Genomic DNA, 19462 nt, shown 5'->3' with positions numbered 1-19462 from the left:
GTATAAACAAAAGTCACAACATTAGTAAAAACTATAAAAACAGTACAGGGTGCTTATAAAATGCTTATGCCAAAAAATGAAGAAAAAAATGTCATGCTTATCAATATCTGGTAATAGTTCACAAAATATCCATGTATTAAAATTATGGTCATAATATAATGATTTATGCCATAAAGTTATTGTTTTTTGTTTGTAAACAAAATGTATATATTTACATACAATAAATTATGATCAAACTTTTCTTTAAATAATAAAGTTTTATTTGAAGTATTAAAGGTATTATACAATGTAATATTTCAAAAATTATGACTAGATTTTATAATTAATTGTTCTACTATTAAAATTAACATATTGTAAGTAATTATAATAATCAAAATAAGGTTTAAGTTGAAATGGCTTAACTTCAAATAAACATAATTGTTCACTATTTTTAACATAATATTCTACAACACCCTGTAACACACAACTTTGTAAGTAATATATTTGCTTTTGATGGGCCTTAAAAAAAATATATATATATATATATTATATTTACAACAGTAAATTTCAATCTATTCAAAGTATGCACATGACAATAATTTAACATAACATAAAAAACATTCTGGAAAGTTAAAAAGAAAGCTATCAACAACACATTTAAACAGATATTTCATAGTTTTTGTCATAAGCACTTTTACGATCAGGACTTCCATTGTCGGTACTGTTTCCTCTATTAATTGACATCTCCATTGCATCATGGTCTATAGCCCTGGCAAAAGACATAGGTCTCCTAGTTTGTACAGGAGGAGGTTTTTTCTTGCCAACAGGGGATGGTTGAGGTGGATAAACAGGAACCCCTCCGCGAACAGGGTAATACGTTTTTGTAGTCGGACTAGTTGGATTAGATCTATAATCATTATGTGCTGCACAATAGTTGAATGTAGGTGCTTGTCTGGGGACATAGTAAGAACCAGTTGTACCAGGGGTATCTTTCCATGTATAAACACCTCTTTGCGGTGATCCAGCTAATTCTTGAATATTGTCAACGGTATTATTTATACGTGGATAAGAAGGCGGACGTTCATGCTCCCGTAAAATGTCACCTTCAGATAAAAAACGCCGTTGTGGACTACGTTCTTGGTATTCATAATGTTTAGCAGAAGAACCGACTCCTATAAAGTCAGGTCGTTTCACTTGAGTAGGAGTTCCCGGGTTGGATCTAATATACAAAAAGGAGAATAAAAATTAATGAAATAAAAATACTTTTAAACTAAATTTTTCAGGAGAGAAAATGAGCAATAAGTATTTCTTAACACGCATTATTAAACATCTAATTCTGTCAGTTATCTTTATATTAATATTGATGTGATAACTTCTCACCAAAATACGGAGGACATACAAAGGAAGTAAGACATTGCTCGCTTTATATTTGTTTTACACTTTTACAATAGCCAAGTAGTATTCAAAATGTTTAAATCATATAGTTTATAGAGTGACATTTAATATTTTTTTTTTATCATGTGTGTGGCATGTTTTATTTATTAAAGAAAGGAGAGCAGCAACAAAACACCTTCAAATTTTGATTTAAGTTAGATATTCTTTGCACATTATTAAGAAAAAAAAACCACGTTGTTTGGTGCAACAACCAGATAAATTTGATTGTTAAATAATGGAATATCATATAATTGCAAATGTTTGATTTTAAACTTTTTTTTTCTTTTACAACCTGAAATACACAGTCTGTACTACATAACACAATATATGCAATATATAATATATGATATAATAGTAGCATGAATATTTTGAATTAAGAAATTCACCCATTGGTGACACTTGGCTGGGAATTAATGCTGTCTAGAGTCTAGAACTTGTTTGTTTTTTTAATTTATTTATAATTTTTTATTTATAACTAGTTACGGCACCAGTTCCTTTTTAGACAATGCCCGGGGTTTTTTGGTATGGTTTGAGTGTATATGCTCTTTATCAATAGATTTTGGCGGGTTTGTAGGCGATTATGTGAAAGCGTTTGTAGAAATCTACAGCTTCTTCTGTCATGGTTTTCATTTTGAGGTGTTTATGTAGAGTATAATTAGACACAAAAAGTGGAGCATTAATTGTAATTTTTCTAAGAGCAACATTCTGGTGTTGGTATTAGATACCTCATCAGTACCCCACAATTGAAGACTGTAGGTAGGTCCACATTGGTTTTAGAAGTGTTTTATACATAAGAACTTTAACTTTTAGTTTAGACTGTTTAGAGAGTTTATTATTAGTATGCAAGGGATGTAGACTGCGAAATCGAGCATTTAAGGCGAGTCTTTTGAAAGGGATGTGTGCATTCCAAGTAAGGCGTTGATCCAAATTGAATCCTAGGTCAGATGACAGTATTAGACGTTGGAATAAGAATATTTAAAGAGACATTTAGACAGAAGGACTGATATAAAGTGAATATTGTGTATACTAACTTATTTGGATTTGGTTTAATTCGACATTTCATTGATTTTAAACTTAGTGCAATAACTAGACATTTATCTATTAATCTATAGTAATTAACTCAACATGACTATGTATATAATTTCTTTGTGCAACAATTAAAGATCTCCAAGTTCTAAATTTTGGTTTTCAAATCTTACAAAACTTGAATTTGACAATCTGTCACTGGCTACTACTTCTTCAGTTATACAAAATTAACTAAAAAATTATATTAATATGAAGAGTCTCTAGTCTAGTTGCTCTCGGGTGTTTTCAATTACTTTATTTTTACTATTTAATACTATTCTGAAAATTTTACATCTACTAGATATGATATAGACAGACTTAAAATAATTTCTAGATTATTCAGTAAATTAAAAACAGCACTTACCGCCTTAATGGACTAGATAGTGCCAAAGCTGTGGGTACTCCGATAGCTTTCATTCTTTGCTGCATTGTTGGACTTTGCATAATGATGTTGGATTGACGATTAGGATCCATCATAGTTTCTCTTGACAAACTGTTGCCCATTTCATTCATTCTTTTTTAAATTATAATTAATATTGATAAACATAAAAAATGTAAAATATAATTAATTACTCTTTAAAATAATGTACCTGGGCCGCGATGGGTGAGGAGCTGTCCGTGTCACATAAGACATCCTAGCACTGTCAGTTGTATCATATGAGGGTAGATAGAAATTGTTTTTTGAGCCTTGTCGCTGTAATGGCGGTGTTGGTTCGCAGTCTTGTGACTGTGAAGCAGTTAATTCAATATCCAGCTCTAAACACTCTCTTCCTGGTGACATCTAGAAAATTATAAAAATTTCACATAGATAAATAAAGTGAGATCAATGTAACATGAAAATTGTTATTAGATGAAAAATTATATTTTACTAAGAGTTAAAACAGAATTGGTTGACTTACAAGTAAAATATAACCAGTTAAATAAGTAGAAATAGTCAAAAAAAAAACAATAATAATTAAATTAAATGTCAAAACTTAAATATTATAATTTATAACTAATAAACAGTTGCAAAATAGTTTGATTGATTTACTTTTAATTAACATGTTACAAGTTTTGATTATGGATTTGGAGCTATAAATTAAAAAATATTAAGGTGGCTACTTAAATCATTAAACAATGAGTACTATAATAACAATTTTACCACTCTTGCACTAGTATTGTACATCACATTTGAAAAAAAACATAAATTTGAATTAAAATCCTTCATATATTGTTTAAATAAATCTTAAAAACTGATAAATAAGTCTTACCTTATTATAATTATTTGATGAATGATGTAAGCCATTGCTATTATCCAAGTAAGTTTTAGCAACAGGTGGCCCACAATCATCTTCTTTTGTTAATAATGGCGGAGGTACATTAAAACTGTTCTGAATTTGTTTTTTATGTTTTTGATACTTGGAAGTTTTTACTTTCAACAAACTAAGATGTAAAATTATTATTATTACTATAGTAAATTATATTTTGTGTATGAAAATGATAACAAGTTTACCTAGGAAACTGAGGTCCAAATAAAATGATTATACAGTTGAGACGACAGCCATGTGAAAATGGATTGTAACCACCTTTGAACTTTCCAGTGACTTGTTCGTTAGTCGTTCGACCACGAGCTACTAATACAGCATGAAATCCAGTCAAACCAAATATAGGTATAAATAATATTATTACTAAGCCACATAATGTTAATCTAATACATTATTTTAATTAAGGAAAATAATTATAATTCTATGAATAATTGAAATATAGTAGGCACTGATAAATTTATAATTATTCTACAGCATTAGTTTCTATATTTATTATTATTGAATAATTTTAAATTGTGAAAAAGGTACTCAACAGGATAGGATTAAATTTATTGATTTGTAAATTATCAAATTTCCTTATCTTAAAAATATTACATTTTAAAACTGAAATAAATAGGTCACTAAAATGATTTTTTTATCAAAGCAATAAAATTAATATTCATAATTTAAGTTCGATTTTAAATAATTTTGAATTGTAGCTACAGTAGGATCTCGACAAACCAAACACAGGCTAATCCGAAAGACGCGGTAATCAAAACGTGCTTGAGAATTATCTTTTTGGCATAATATGTACACATGTATGTATTTATAAATAATATTTTCCAGTAATAACGTTTTTCAATCATGTGGGAAAAGGCATATCGATCCATAATGGGAACCAATGTACAAAAAAAAAAAAAATAAATCAATATTTTATATAGTTAAGTTCATAATTAGAATAATATTTTTATATATTCATTGTCTTTTGAAATTACGAGTTTTTACAAGATTAATACAAATAAAATAAAAATTTCATATTTTAAATTACGATAAAATTAATGTTTTTTCTAGCCATAGTTAATCCGATAAATATTGCTAATCCGAACGACCCCTTTCCCAAATCTCGTTCATATTATCGAGATCCTACAGTATTACCGTATATTTATACAATGAAAAAATATAAATTACTTTAGTTTTCTTCAAAGATTGGTCTTTTACAATACCTATTTTAATAAAAACAAAACATGTTAATATCTAATAAAATAAAATATGAACACCAAAATTATGAATATATCATAGAGAAACATAAAGAAAAACATAAATATGCTAATGAGGCAAAAATCCTAAAAATATGCCAACTTCATAAAACTCAATTATGGTATCTTGAAATGGATTTTTATGTCATCTAACAATAAATACAACATTGATAAACAAATGTATGAACTTACAAATCATCCATGCTTATAACCCATTAAATAATCATCTGAAATTCGATTTTAGTGAATCAAAATACTCTGAAATACTATGAAAATTGTCATTCAAAAAAGTAAAAAAAATTAAAATTACCTATAAGGAAAGAAACATTAAAAATTAAAAAAACATTGTTTTGTAACAACTTGATACTATATAAAAACAATATTTTCTAAAAGATTAATACTTTAAGAAAAAATGAGTAGTTCATAATAAAAAAAAAAAATCACCCGTATAGATAATATTCTCTGATGACATTTAAAACACATAGTAACAGTTTTTATTTTAACAAATTGAATATACTATATGTATAAATGTAGAAGTCCTAATAAGATTGCAGTCTAGGTAGTCTCATTATACAATTTACTAAATAATCTGTTTGCATAAGTTATTCTTTTGAATAGCATAAATAAAGAGTGTAAATAAAGGATACGATACTAAAGTATCAATGTCTCCAATTTTATCTTTATGGTATAAAATATACCAACAACAAACACCAAATATAGACGCCATGTGTATACTTAGTGATATAAGAAAAAAGAAGAAATAGCGATAGTTCCGGCGACCAATACAATTGTTTACCCATGGGCAATGATGATCAAATGTCTAAAAATGTTTTATAATTTCAATGTAGTAATAGTAAAAAAAATGTGTTTAAATATTACTTCTATACAACAGTTGCAAACACTACAGTGAGAACATCTTGGTGGCCTGTAAAATCTACAAGTGGAACACCATTTCATCCTCACTTGTATTGTGTTGACTTCTGTAGACTTATACAAAGGTGACTGGAAGTCATCGCCGGTGTCTTCATCTTCTGGTGCTGAAATCAAATTACATGATATAAATAAAAAAAATTATACTTACATATGACAATAAATAATTGAATATTTACCTTTGGGTATTACACCTGGATCCATGAATGTAGCCAATGTGAAGTTTGCTATAACAAAAAACGTCACTATGCCATGAACGACTGGTACCCATGGATAAAATTGAGCAAAAAATCGACATCTGTAATAAACAATAATGTATGATGGCGAGCTTCGCATGTCAATATAATTTACAAAAGGGTTGAGTGTATCACTACTAGCTAGGTACTCACGGATAGTAAAAAAAAGCTCCAGTTGTCCCTAGTAGCAGTATCCATGCAAATGTCGCTGGCAAATATTTTGTATGCAATCCGCATTTTGGCATTGTGTGGTTTTCTTCTGGTTACTCGAAAACTACTACTGCACAGCAGAAATGGATTTCAAGCGTCATTCTTCTTCTGGTCTGACAGCAACAGATCCAGTAAGTGTAGTCGCGAACAGAAATGGTGCTGTGGTAAATGTGAGCGAAAAATGAGCTCTCTCATGTTGTTCGCAGCTAGACGGCGTCGGGGCGTGTGAGGAGAACGTATACGTCAGGACTGCGCGATGTAGTCAGCCCGCGGGTAAAATATTGAATCATTGACGGGCAATCAAGAGTGACCGAAATAAATTCAAAATTTCACTTAAACCATTAAAAATAAAAATAAAATTGAAAATTTATACTTCTGTGATAATGTGGTCTAACGAGGCAGTGTGGTCAGAACGCAGAAAACAAAAACCATTGAGCTTAGAAGTTGGTATTCACAGTAATAATGGAAATTAAATTGAAAAAAAATCAGTTCAAACTTCAAACTTCAAACTCGAGCGTTCAAGAAGTTACATTTTTGGTATACCAGCGAAAGGTACTTGACGTAACAGAAATTTTTGATCTAATGTCGATTTGTTTAAATTACACATCCAATATATATATTTATTCTGAGAAAATAATACATAATAATTAATGATATTATTTTGATGATAATTTATTCCAAGAAATATTTCTTCCAATGACCAATTGGTTCTAAAATCTATTTATTCCACTAGCCAGTAACCAATACTTTCAAACAAGGGAGGCAATATTTTACGCCAATTTTATTTCTTATAATTTTTGCGTTGTCCCACCAATGACCAATAGATACATTTAAATACATATTATGTAATTTGCACCAAAATATTTTTTAAATTATATATTGTATTGAACATAATAATAACTGGCAAAAATTTAAATTCTCTACAGATAATCATTTTTTTATTAAGTTTCTATACAATAAAATAAATTCGATAGTGTACATTTTTCCGACGCTGTGGGTATGTATTTAAGGGATGTGGAAAATCGAGAAAAGTGAAGCTACGTGATAAAGATGGCCGACCCTAAATAGTTGGGACGAAGGTGAATATGAAGAAGAAGAGTTCCGACGCTTTTGAAAATTACTGAATACCTTTACTTTTGACTCCCCAAATTTCAAACTTTCAAAGTACCGACCAATAAGATTCACTCTCCTGTCAGAAAATATACCTAAGTAGATAATCGAAGCATTTTTACTACAAATACTGCAACAAAAGCTGATAACGGATACGTGCAACGTGCAACTAATTTATATTGAAGTTAATTATTATAATAATAACAAAATATTTATATCTTTTATTTATAACCTAGAATCTAGATTATATGGTATAACTGTGTGAGCTATGAATTATGCTTAAAAAATTCTTATAAATACTAATCAATATACGTTTGAGAGTATGTACTAAGTATAATAACCAACTTCACGCAATCATAAAATGTTGTCCGGCGTATACTATAGGCAGAATAGGTACAATACTATACTATGAACAATATCATAATGATTTTTTGTTCATTATATAATACTTAAAATAATTGACAATATTGTCCATGTATATAAGCACGTTTAGCTCTTCAGAACTCTGTTGGTAGCAAGGAAGTAAAACTTTACAAAACAAATGAAAAAGGAAAAGTAAAAGAAGTTTTCCTGTATAAAAGAAAAAGGTTGCCAGCAAAAACAATTTCAACAGTTCATTGTTGATTCTGATTCCTGGGTTGGATATAAAGACACATCTGAAAACGCCAAAACGGTACACGCGTCGAATGCTATCTGCATTTATAAAGTTATTTACATATTTTCTCGTTCTATTTTTTAACACGTTAAAAACTATTTTTATGATTCTATTTGTATATGCTTGGTCGATCAACAATTCATTCAAATATCAGATAAGTCCATGAGTGGCGATCAGTGATCACATTAGACATTAGACTATCACAATGTTCTTAACTAAACTATTAAGTTTTAACCAATAACCATATAACGTGAACTTCATAAACTCATACAGGTGCTCTAACATAAACAATTGATTGTTTTTGGAGACACATAAAAGTGAAATATAATATAAAATCACATGGAATAACAAACTTACTTTAAAAGTTGAAATTTAACTATGAGAAAAATAGTGGCGTTCAATATATCTATATGCAGTTAATCCGACCAATGTATTTGAAAATTTTTAACTGTAAAATTACAGACTACAAGCTCCAATAAAAATGTTAGGTAAGTTCAAAATCCATTTTTTAACATTGATTACATACGAAATATTTGTGCCAATACACAAAGAATTGAAAGTCTTTCGAGTCATCTCTTAGACTGAAAATTATGAAGAAAATGTGTGATTTTAATGAAGACCTCTTAGAGAAGTATTTATCCTATTATTGGTGATCTGCAGGCATGTACACATGAGGGAGGGTGTTTTGGGTGTTCAAACTGCACCCTGCACCCCCCGAAATATTTGGTTTCTTACTTATTTTATTTTAATGTCAATTGTCATCTTATAGTATTATAATTTAAAAGATAGGTATAAATAATATTGCATTGTGTTTGGGGAAAACCAACTAAAGCAAAAGAAAAACATTCTACTTTTAAATAACTGATTTTCAAAAACACCCCCTAAAACTTTATTCTGCGTATGTCACTGGTGGCGTTTATTAAACAAAACTGCAGATGATACTTTTGATACAATTCCTTAGGGATATGAAATTATGGTTTTATTAAAATTTAGTCCTATAATAAATTCTTTGTAAAATCATAGTCGTAGAGTATAATACATTCATAAATAATTTTTTTAATTAACTAACATTTTTTTTCTATTTATACTTTTATAATATTATTACTGTAGACCACGCCTTTGTCGTTTTTTTTTGCGGGATTTATCCCGTATTCTGGTCACTCGGGACTCAAGCCGGTAGGCGGCATAGGCCTATGCCTACGCCTAGGACGGCATTTAACATTTTTGTAGCCAAGTTCTAATAAAATGTTTACATTTCTATTATGTTTTTATTAATTTTAGATTCTGAGCGGAGCGATGAATGTAGTTTTTTTTAAATTATTATTAAGGAAAAAGCCTCGGTAACGTTAAATATTTGTTATTATTCAAAAAGTATAAGAAGTCGTAGATACTTGAAAATTTTACCAGTTATTAAGATTGATATTTTCTTTACATGATTTAATTTTCAAAATATTTCTCTAATAGCTAACTTCCGTCTGACATTTCGGTGAGTAGCAATAACGGGTCAGATATAACAATTGACAAGGGAAATCAAACAAATTATATAAATAATAATTATACAATATATAACAGATATAATTATTATGATAAAACATCTCATACGGAGGATAAAAATTAACTATAAGAATAACTTGTGAGGAACTTTGTATTAAATTTTCAAGTATTTTGATAGGGCCAAAAAAATTTTATCAACACTTCAAAAAAAATTTTTCAGAAAAATTGAAAATTTCAGTTGTCTATAAATACCTCAAAAAAAGTCAAAATATTTTTAAAATTAAATCATGTAAAGAAAATGCCAATCTAAATAACTGGTAAAATTTTCAAGTATCTACGACTTATACTTTTTGAATAATAACAAATATTTAAAATCGTTTCAGGATAAATCGTTATCGTTACGCTATTTCGTAAAAATTTAAAATTCAAACGCACTTAAAATTTTTCCTATAATGATGCATTGAGTTTTCTCTATAGCTACTTGAAGGAAAACTTATGGAAAACTTAGTGTTGTATTTTTAATCCTTAGTTATAAACGCAAAAATTTTTATGATTTTTCAACTTCAAAATTACTTGCAAATTTTCGCGTTTTCGACAGATTTCGTAAAATTTTGAACTGTAAACAATTATTAAAAAAAATTGTGATTTATGATTTTTGATTTTTTTTAGCTACAATAAGAACAACTAATAAGGAACCGTGTATTAAATTTTCAAGTTTTTTTGGTCGTCCAACATTTTTTTACTACTGACACTTCAAAAAAATTCTCAAAAAAATCGAAAATTTCAGTGGTCTATTAATAACTCAAAAAAAGTCAAAAATTTTTGAAAATTAAACTGTATATAGATAACACAAACATAAACATTTGGTGAAAATTTCAAATATTTACAGTGATCAGTTTTTGAATTACAACCATATAAAAAAATCGATTTGGTCGAAAACTGATTTTGCTTAAAAATTCCAGTTTTTCTGTCATTTTTTTTTTGTTATTCTCGATTTTTTTTAAAACTGTTGGAAAATGATTACATTTGACCTCTATAATGCAACAAGGATCTTCAATTTTACATCGGAAACCACCCCCAATGTTTGAAATCGAAGCATTATTTCGACTAGTTATGCTGTACACAGACACAAAAAAAAACACACATCATTGTAAAATCAATACATTCATCACTTCGTTCAGAATCTAAAAAATATTGATAATTAATACATATTTGTTATGCTTATAGAAAATTATTAAAATTATAAGTTGCATAAAATGTTATACAAATTATTATTTAAAATGTAAAAATACTTATATATATTAACATTGTTTTTATGTTAATATTATGTTACATACCTACTCAAATACATACCTAATGAAAATGTTTAAAATTGATTTATAAATTTAAAAATATTTAGTATGATTTCCGTTAATATAAAAAACTGAAATTTTCAATTTTTCTGAAATTTTTTTTTTTAAAGTTTTTAATCTGCGGTTAGGATTTCCTGGGAGCGTAAGGATGGAATTATGGAAAGATCTTTTATGAGAGGGTTTGGATGGGTTTGAAGTCGTTTGTGAAAACGTGTATAAAAAATGTGTGCTTCCTCTATACAATAGATCTCATATGAAGAGTTTGGTTAGAGATATAAGGCGGGGCATCACATAGTCGTCGGATTGATATATTTTGGAATGTTTGGATTTTTTGGCAGAACCCCACAGTTGGAGTCCATACGTCCAGATTGGTTTAAGTAGAGCTTTGTAGATTAATAGTTTGGTGTTAAGGTTGGAGCACTTATTTCTAATTAAGAGAGGTCTGAGCATGCGCATGCAATTATTTAGAGTTAGTCGTTTGGTTTGTAGGTGCTTATTTCATGCCAGTCTTTTATCAAGGATCAATCCTAGATATTTTACATTATCGGAAGTGGGAATTTGTACATTGTTAAGGGTTACGTTTGGACATATCCCTTGTTTGAGTGTGAACGTTTTGTCTTGTGTGTATGGATTTATTGCATTATCATTGTTCTAAAAAATATTACTTTCAATTACAACTTTTTCTTCAAAACATTTGCTTTCTAACTTTTTTAGAACAAAAGACCGTTGGAAAAAATATATTGTGGTACGACAAATATGACCCCATATACATTGTATTATTGTTATCTAAGTCACAGATTATATAAAATGTATTATTATATTTTATCATAGACCTTTAGTATAAGGTCTATGTATTTTATATAATCTGTGACTAAGCATAGACGATAGACCACAGAATAGGTGAATTTTCACCTTTTCTGTCAGACCATCTCGTGTATCTTAATTTGTAAAATAGGCGATAGGCCTATTTCATATTATCACAGTTTATATTTTATATATATAATTATTACATTTATATATAATATATTATACATTTCATCTATTCTGTGATATTACCTACATTCTGTTATTTAGTCAATGATTTATTGATCTAAGGTCTTTGTTATCTAATATAAAATATATCATATATCTATTATAATTAGATAACAGCTTCATTTACGTCGTCTTCTATTGTGTGTTTTTTATCTATTCTATGGTATAGTTGTCCCTGTTTACAATTCGTCAAAACGACTAATACAATACGAGGACGAGGTCCCTAAGTCTCATTATCACGCATTCATACCTTTATAATGAACAATAACAACAATTGTAGGCTGTAGCACAGATTATATGAAAACAGATAGTGCACTTCGATGTAAACAAAAAATGGTTGATAAGATCACCGCCAAGGTCTCCGCCGAAATCAATGTGACTATTTTAGCGGACTTAAAATATTTGAATTATACCGTATACTGGTGGCACACTTGATGGTGATATACTGATATAGTGATATCCATAAAATCAAAACATACAAAACCTCAAACAAATTTTTTAATTTTTCATTGAACACTCGTGTTTTAAAAATCTCAGTTTTTTCAAAATGACTTCTTGTGCAGTTAAATTTTGCAATAATAAAATGTCAAAAACCACAGACATAAGCTATTTTAGATTCCCAAGTGACTTATCGAGGTGAGTATTTAGGTTTATTATATAATTTTAATCTGTATATCTTATGATTTGTTGTGTTACTATTTTATTATATTCTATTATAGGTGTAAACAATGGATGGAAAAATGTCAAACATTACATTTGTTAGGAAAAGATCCTGCTTCTTTACAAAAGAGTTATAGAGTATGTGGTGTTCATTTTGAAGACCATATGTTTTTAAATCCCAGGAATAAGAACCGTCTTACAATGTCCAACAATATTTAGTGGTAAGACTTTTTGTTATTTAAATTAATATATTTTATACTAAATGGAAACTTCTAATTTGGTTTTGCTTTTGCTTATGCTTTTATGCTGCTGCTACACGGCTGAGAGATGCATATGGATTGTTCAGCTACTGTTACGGACCCATACTGTCCGTACTAAAAATTACCTATACATAAGGTTGTGCAATGACACATTTTCGTAAGTTTTAAATTAATACTGCATAAGAATCATGTATTGGAATACTCAGTCTTTCTGGGACCCCTCGTATGACGGAGTCGCCAGACGGTTAGGGATATCCACGACATTCAGAGGCAGGTCGTAACACCACTCAACATCTTTTATTGTAAGGTTATATTTTAAGCTTATATATTCTGTATTCATGCAAGTTCTATTTTAATAAACGTTAAATTACACTTGAACAACCACGACTTATTCATTTTCATATGTTGATGTATGAATCGACCTAGTCGGGATGCAACACTACTATAATTCTTCTCAGGAAATGATCTTTTGTCGCACCCCATTTTTTCCTTCTTTGTAAAATAAGTTAAACTGTAAAATTTCTAATTTGTTAAGTCTAAATTGTATTATCAAATTATATGATTTTTTTCAATGCGTTTGCCAATGCTTTGCAAATAAATAAACTACTTTATTATAAACAAAAAACTGTAATTTATAGCTGAAATATTATTGGAGAGAGAAAAAGAAAAGAAATTGGAGGAAGAAAAGGAAAGGTTAGAATTTGAGGCTCAGGCAGCAAGAGCATCATGTTCCAGTCCTTTTAGTGCAGAATCATCACATTCATTATCTTACAACGATTATACGAATTATCTATATTAAATCATCTATAGATAAATAAGTACTTACCATACAAGATTAATAATATTAAGTAATTTAAATTGTATTTAATTAAAAAAACATTTTTGTAAATTTTAATACTCTTTATGTAGGATTTGATTTATGTAATATGACAAACAAAATGACATTAATTAATTACTTGTACAATTAAGATTTAAATAATTTTAATTTTTTATTAATTTTCACTTTTCTTATGTTGTTTAAAAACTTGATATTGTTTTATAAATTATGAAGCATTAATTTTTAAGATTTATGTCTATTATTGTTATGAATTATATTTTAATTAACTGTGTATTTTTTATATTATTGTAATCTTTTATAAAAAAATATATGTTTTTACATGCTTAATTTGGTGTTTTTTCCAAAGAAATTTTATGGAAATGTTTACTCAACATTTTGGTGGAATCAGAATTTACCTATCGTATTTACTTTTAATGTTATTGTTTATAAACCACGTAAAACCTAATAATAAAGTAATTTCAAACATTAGTGTATCGAAATGACTCAAAATTGATTTTTTGAATACATTTTTTGTTCATTCGGTGTGTAATAACGCAAAAAGATTACACAACAAACAAAAAGATTTTGGTGAAATCAGGAATAACATATCTTTTGGTTTGGAAGAACTTATGACAAAAAATGAAATACCTACGTACCTATAAAACGTGAGTAAGTTATCCAAATTTCAAAAATATTGTATGAATGTATATCAAATAAATTAGCATTGGCATTTGTGGTAACACTGATTTGGGCGGAAACCAATTAGAACACCGTATTCATTTTTTGCATTGCGTTATAGGAAGTGCACTATCTGTTTTCATATAATCTGTGGCTGTAGCATTCTTGGGTGTGAAGGCGAATCATAGCGCGGACGACGGATCTCAAATTACGTTTGATATTACAATTTACAATTGTTTATTGTAACGATTAACGATAACGAAATTTAAATTAGTATTTTAGTGATAGGTATTTAATCATTAAGTTTTGTTCGTGGAATGTCTTACAATTGTTAAAATTAAAATCTATATAAAATAAATGCATTTTTTCTTTTAAATAATATCGTCTGAGCTTTGTCATTTTTTTTCGTTTCCTACATTGGAAATATGTTTTTCGTTAATAATTTGCTGTCCGTTATTGCATTAATCATAGTTGTAATAAACTCGAGTAAGTGCCTACTGTTAATATATTATATATTATACACAATTTAATTCATTTTTTTTTTCAAATTATATTAGGTAGGTAATGGGTGTGTCGATTGGTTGGTATTTTCAAATTTAATATGGCCTAGGTAGATGGCTAATGTGGTTTTTATAATTTAATTTTTATTGTAACATTTAATTTTAAGTAATTTCCCTGCTTTACATTACATATCAAATTAACGTATGATATTTTTTAACCACGATTCAAATGTTTAAAATTAATAATTTGCAATTAATCCATAAATTATTTTAATTTATAGTGGGAAAATACTCAATTATAGCCACCAACAAAAAACTGATACTTATTATTATAGTGATATTAATTTTCTGTTCACAGCGACAGGTCTTTAATTTTTAGGGAGTGCTTAATTTTTAAATTATGTCATTGTTTGACCATCTTATAACTGCATTAACTTATTTCTTACTGTTAATAATATACTTTGTATTTTTTTAGTTTTAATATAGGTATAATATTATCATATTAACATAAACGCTATAGTCATATTAAACATCAAAAGCGATCTAAACTCTACCGTCAATTATATTTATTAATTAAATTTCAAAGACATATATTTTATGTCATTATCAAGATAAATATTTTTTGTTGTTTTTCTTTTTTAAATATACATTTTTTTACATTATTATGTTGTATCTTCAAAAATGTAACGTTTTTCAGTGCTTTCCATAGTGTTACAAACTTGAAATTTAAACCATAGCTTCCTAACAATAGTCTCAAATTATGAATTTAGAAGTGAAAATAAATTTTCTCCATTCCTTTCAATAAGTGTAACATTTTTTTCTCTAAATCATCAAATTTCTTCAAAAATTATAAATATATTGATTAAAATATTTCGCCTTTACCGGTTTTGACATATATACACTCAAAGATTCCCTTTTGTATTTCTGTAATTGGTGTTTTCATCAAAAAATTCATAGGAAAAATAACATAATAGATTCCAATCGAGAAAATGAGCAACAGTACAATAGTTTTCTGAGCAATGTATTATTTCGTGAGATGGAAACTATCTGAGCACATGTTCCCCAATACACATTTTGAACATTTTATTTTGTACTTTTCCTTTCATAAAATATTACTTACAACACTTATTGACATAATAAAATAATCCTCAAGATCACTTATATATCTTATGGCAGGCATAAGATATATTAATGATCTCATGTTTTTCCAAAAATAAGAAATTGTTTTTATTGTTATTAGTTATTTTTGTTGCCCACAACAATTATAAATGCTGAGGCCTGAGGGAAATAATGATTTAAAAATGTAATAACTTAATAGTGCCATAACTAAAACTCAGCTGGTTGTAACCAAAATAATCTTCTTTGTGTTTTAGGTGAGTCCTTGGAATGTTATGTTTGTACAAATCAAGATCAAAACCATGAAAAATGTTTGAACACAATCAAGACATGTGAACCAGAAGAAGATATGTGTTTATCAGAAATCAGTTGGGGATGTAGGAATATTTATAATTTTTGGCCATACAATGCCTATATATTTTGTTTCAAAAACATGATTATTATTGCAGCTCCACCATATTGGGTTGAAGGAGGGATCAAACAATATTATGTATCAAAGAGGTGTGCCACAAGAGCTACATGTGAAGCTGTAAAAACAAAAACAATGCCCTATTGCACTTACCTATGGTATCAAGATTGGAAATGTGCTGAATGTTGCTTAGGCGACCGTTGTAATTTTTATATCACTGTAAGAAATTTAATTCCAGAGATATATTTATTAAAATACTTAAGTACTTATTTTTCCGTTTTCCAGATGGGTAGTAGTGCAGTAAAATCCAATCTAATTGTGTTATTGACATGCATCGCCATATTAATTGGATTCCACGTTAACAAAACCATATAGCTGAATTCCAAATAGTTGTTGTTTTCAGCCTTAAAATTTTTTTTTATTAATTGACTTAAATTGTAATTATTTTAATACTAAAAACCATTAAGTTCAACTATAGGTCACATTAATTTCTGCTCTATTTTATTTATAAGCATTTATATATTTGGGTCATTTTTTAAGTATACCTATCTTATTTTTATAATTGAATCATGTAAATATTCTAATTCTGGTGTTTGGAGTTTTTAAACACACTTGAAGACTATATTTTGAAATCCTCAAGATTTTTTGTACCATTTGAGGTTGATCTTGTGATAATACAAACTTTTGTTTTTCATGTAGTAACCCTCCTCTTTAATTTTTAATTATTTGTGATAATTTTGATGTATCTAATTTAAAATTCTTTAACCAATAAGTTTTTGTTTACATAACTTTATGTAATAAGATTAATATATTATCTATAGTATTGAGTTAGGTAGAATAAAACAATTAACTATAAACAATTTATAAAACTGATCTTAATATAATAAATATTAAATTTAATATTTAATATATTTATATTTTTTTAATATTAAGTCGTTTTTAAAGATTATTACCATTAGAATAAACATTTTAATAACTTAAAAAACTAATCATTAGAATTTTGATTCAGGTACATCAATATTTTCGAGAAAATCTTTCTCTAAATAATTTGCAGTAAAGTAGGGGTTTTTATTAGAAAAATAGAAGTTAGTATCTCTCAAGACACTCCTTAAGTAATTCAAAATATAACAAAAATTGAAAAATAGTTTTTAGGTATACTTAAAAATTCTTAAAATCAGACTTTGAACAAATGTTCTGTTAAAAAAGTAGTGATATGCATGCTTAAAAAATCAACCTATATGTTAATATACATACAAAAATATACAAATATTACCAGTATTATTTTTAATTGTAAGTGAAAAGTTCCGTCCAAATATCAGGATTTTGATATAAGCTTGTATTTATTTCCGTCCAAAGTATTGTACTTGTTTTAAGAATCTTGTATAACTATAATTTAGAATAAATTTTATTTGAACGTGTTGGTAATTAATATAAAATATGTTAGTTATCATTTTTGAATTTTTTATATTTGTATTAATTGTTTCAATAATATGTTTATATAATATACTACTAACAAGCCATAATTTATTTTAGTATTCAATTTTTAATATATCACAAGTAAACTTAAATAATATGAAAAACCAATTGGTGCAATAATACAATGTGGTCTTAAATAACATAATGCGAAGTTGCAATCTACAAACACGTTTATGAAGAATAGTATTACCGTATTAATGTGTGTGAATCTACTGTTGGACATTGTATTGCGTTTATATATTTTATCCAAATCTAAATTTATAAATATTTTTGTAGCAATAATATTGATGTCATACTTAATTGATAAAATAATCATTTGCAACTCTACCTTGAACCCTAATTCATTAATACTTCCTATATTTGTTCTTATTATTTTGGACATATCGGGTATTTAGAATGCCGGGTTTAATCTTATAACTATTAAAAAAATTATATTGACATGTAAACGGGAATTTTTTCGCAAAATCAGTTTTCGACCAAATCGATTTTTTTATATGGTTGTAATTCAAAAAATGATCACTGTAAATACTTGAAATTTTCACCAAATGTTTATGTTTGTGTTATCTATATAGTATATACAGTTTAATTTTCAAAAATGTTTGACTTTTTTTGAGTTATTTATAGACCACTGAAATTTTTAATTTATTTATAGTGATTAAAAAATTATAAGAATACATAGGCACAATTTTTTTTTATAAGCGTTTATAGTTCAAATTCTTACGAAATCTGTCGAAAATGCGAAAATTTGCAAGTAATTTTGAAGCTGAAAAATCATAAAATTGTTTGTGTTTATATCTAAGGATTAAGAATACAACACTAAGTTTTCCTTCAAATAACTATAGAGAAAACTCGAAGCATCATTATAGGAAAAATTTTAAGTGCGTTTGAATTTTAAATTTTTACGAAATAGCGTAACGATAAAGATTTATCCTCAAACGATTTTAAATATTTGTTATTATTCAAAAAGTATTAGTCATAGACTAAACTATAAATATTAATCCCAAATATAACCAGTTATAGTTAACGAGTTTAACTTGGTAGGCAACACTATTTTTTAGTAGATTATGTTATTGTTATAACCCATTTAATAAAATTGTTTGATACAATAAGGTTATATCCAATATTACAAGGTTTGTTCTACCCACTAAACCCTATGGCTATGGTGTAAGTAGGTACATAAGACATAATGCATTTAAATTCACTTTTTATAAGGAAAATAAAATAAATAAATAAAAATTTAGGGTTTGATTTAGGTTACATATTGATTTCTTATTGAAAAGTATTTGTAAGTTAATTTTAGGGATAGTTCTATCAATCAACTGAAAATTAATGATAATTTCCAAAAAGATGTTTAACGCATTGCTTGAGACAGTAAGCCAATTTCACTCTTTAATAATGGGCAAAGGCTTTTTTTTTTCAGAAATTTTCATCCTCATTTTCTGAATCGCATCTTTTAAGTCCATACCTAGGATCTATAGAGTATCCGTGGTAAAATGAGTTGTTATTAATT

The 19462-nt window shown here is 27.6% G+C and overlaps 2 protein-coding genes and 1 pseudogene across 3 annotated transcripts; 2 read left to right on the top strand and 1 right to left on the bottom strand.

The window, feature by feature from the left end:
• Positions 1-237: 237 nt before the first annotated feature.
• Zdhhc8 (zinc finger DHHC-type containing 8) lies at positions 238-6766 on the bottom strand. Its single transcript, XM_015524892.2, has 9 exons — positions 6337-6766; positions 6127-6245; positions 5897-6054; positions 5665-5837; positions 3971-4165; positions 3729-3900; positions 3069-3259; positions 2843-2992; positions 238-1198 (listed from the first exon to the last, which is right to left on the bottom strand). The coding sequence occupies exons 1-9, from the start codon at positions 6426-6428 to the stop codon at positions 637-639; spliced, it is 1812 nt and encodes a 603-aa protein (XP_015380378.2). The 5' UTR covers positions 6429-6766; the 3' UTR covers positions 238-636.
• A 5425-nt stretch (positions 6767-12191) lies between these two features.
• Positions 12192-18252, top strand: cold (coiled). Its single transcript, XM_015524846.2, has 5 exons — positions 12192-12316; positions 14612-14937; positions 16325-16444; positions 16517-16695; positions 16762-18252. The coding sequence occupies exons 2-5, from the start codon at positions 14877-14879 to the stop codon at positions 16849-16851; spliced, it is 450 nt and encodes a 149-aa protein (XP_015380332.1). The 5' UTR covers positions 12192-12316; positions 14612-14876; the 3' UTR covers positions 16852-18252.
• On the top strand, positions 12490-14121 carry LOC149057565 (52 kDa repressor of the inhibitor of the protein kinase-like; annotated as a pseudogene). Its single transcript, XR_016190793.1, has 3 exons — positions 12490-12672; positions 12756-12917; positions 13595-14121. The product of XR_016190793.1 is annotated as a 52 kDa repressor of the inhibitor of the protein kinase-like (transcript).
• Positions 18253-19462: the final 1210 nt, after the last annotated feature.

This window comes from Diuraphis noxia, unplaced genomic scaffold (genome assembly GCF_037042655.1).
Source record: "Diuraphis noxia isolate RWA-SAM2 unplaced genomic scaffold, SU_Dnox_SAM2 contig0003, whole genome shotgun sequence".
In the NCBI taxonomy this organism is placed as follows: domain Eukaryota; kingdom Metazoa; phylum Arthropoda; class Insecta; order Hemiptera; family Aphididae; genus Diuraphis; species Diuraphis noxia.
Note: the sequence above shows the minus strand (reverse complement) of the source record. Positions and strands in the feature narration are given on the sequence as shown.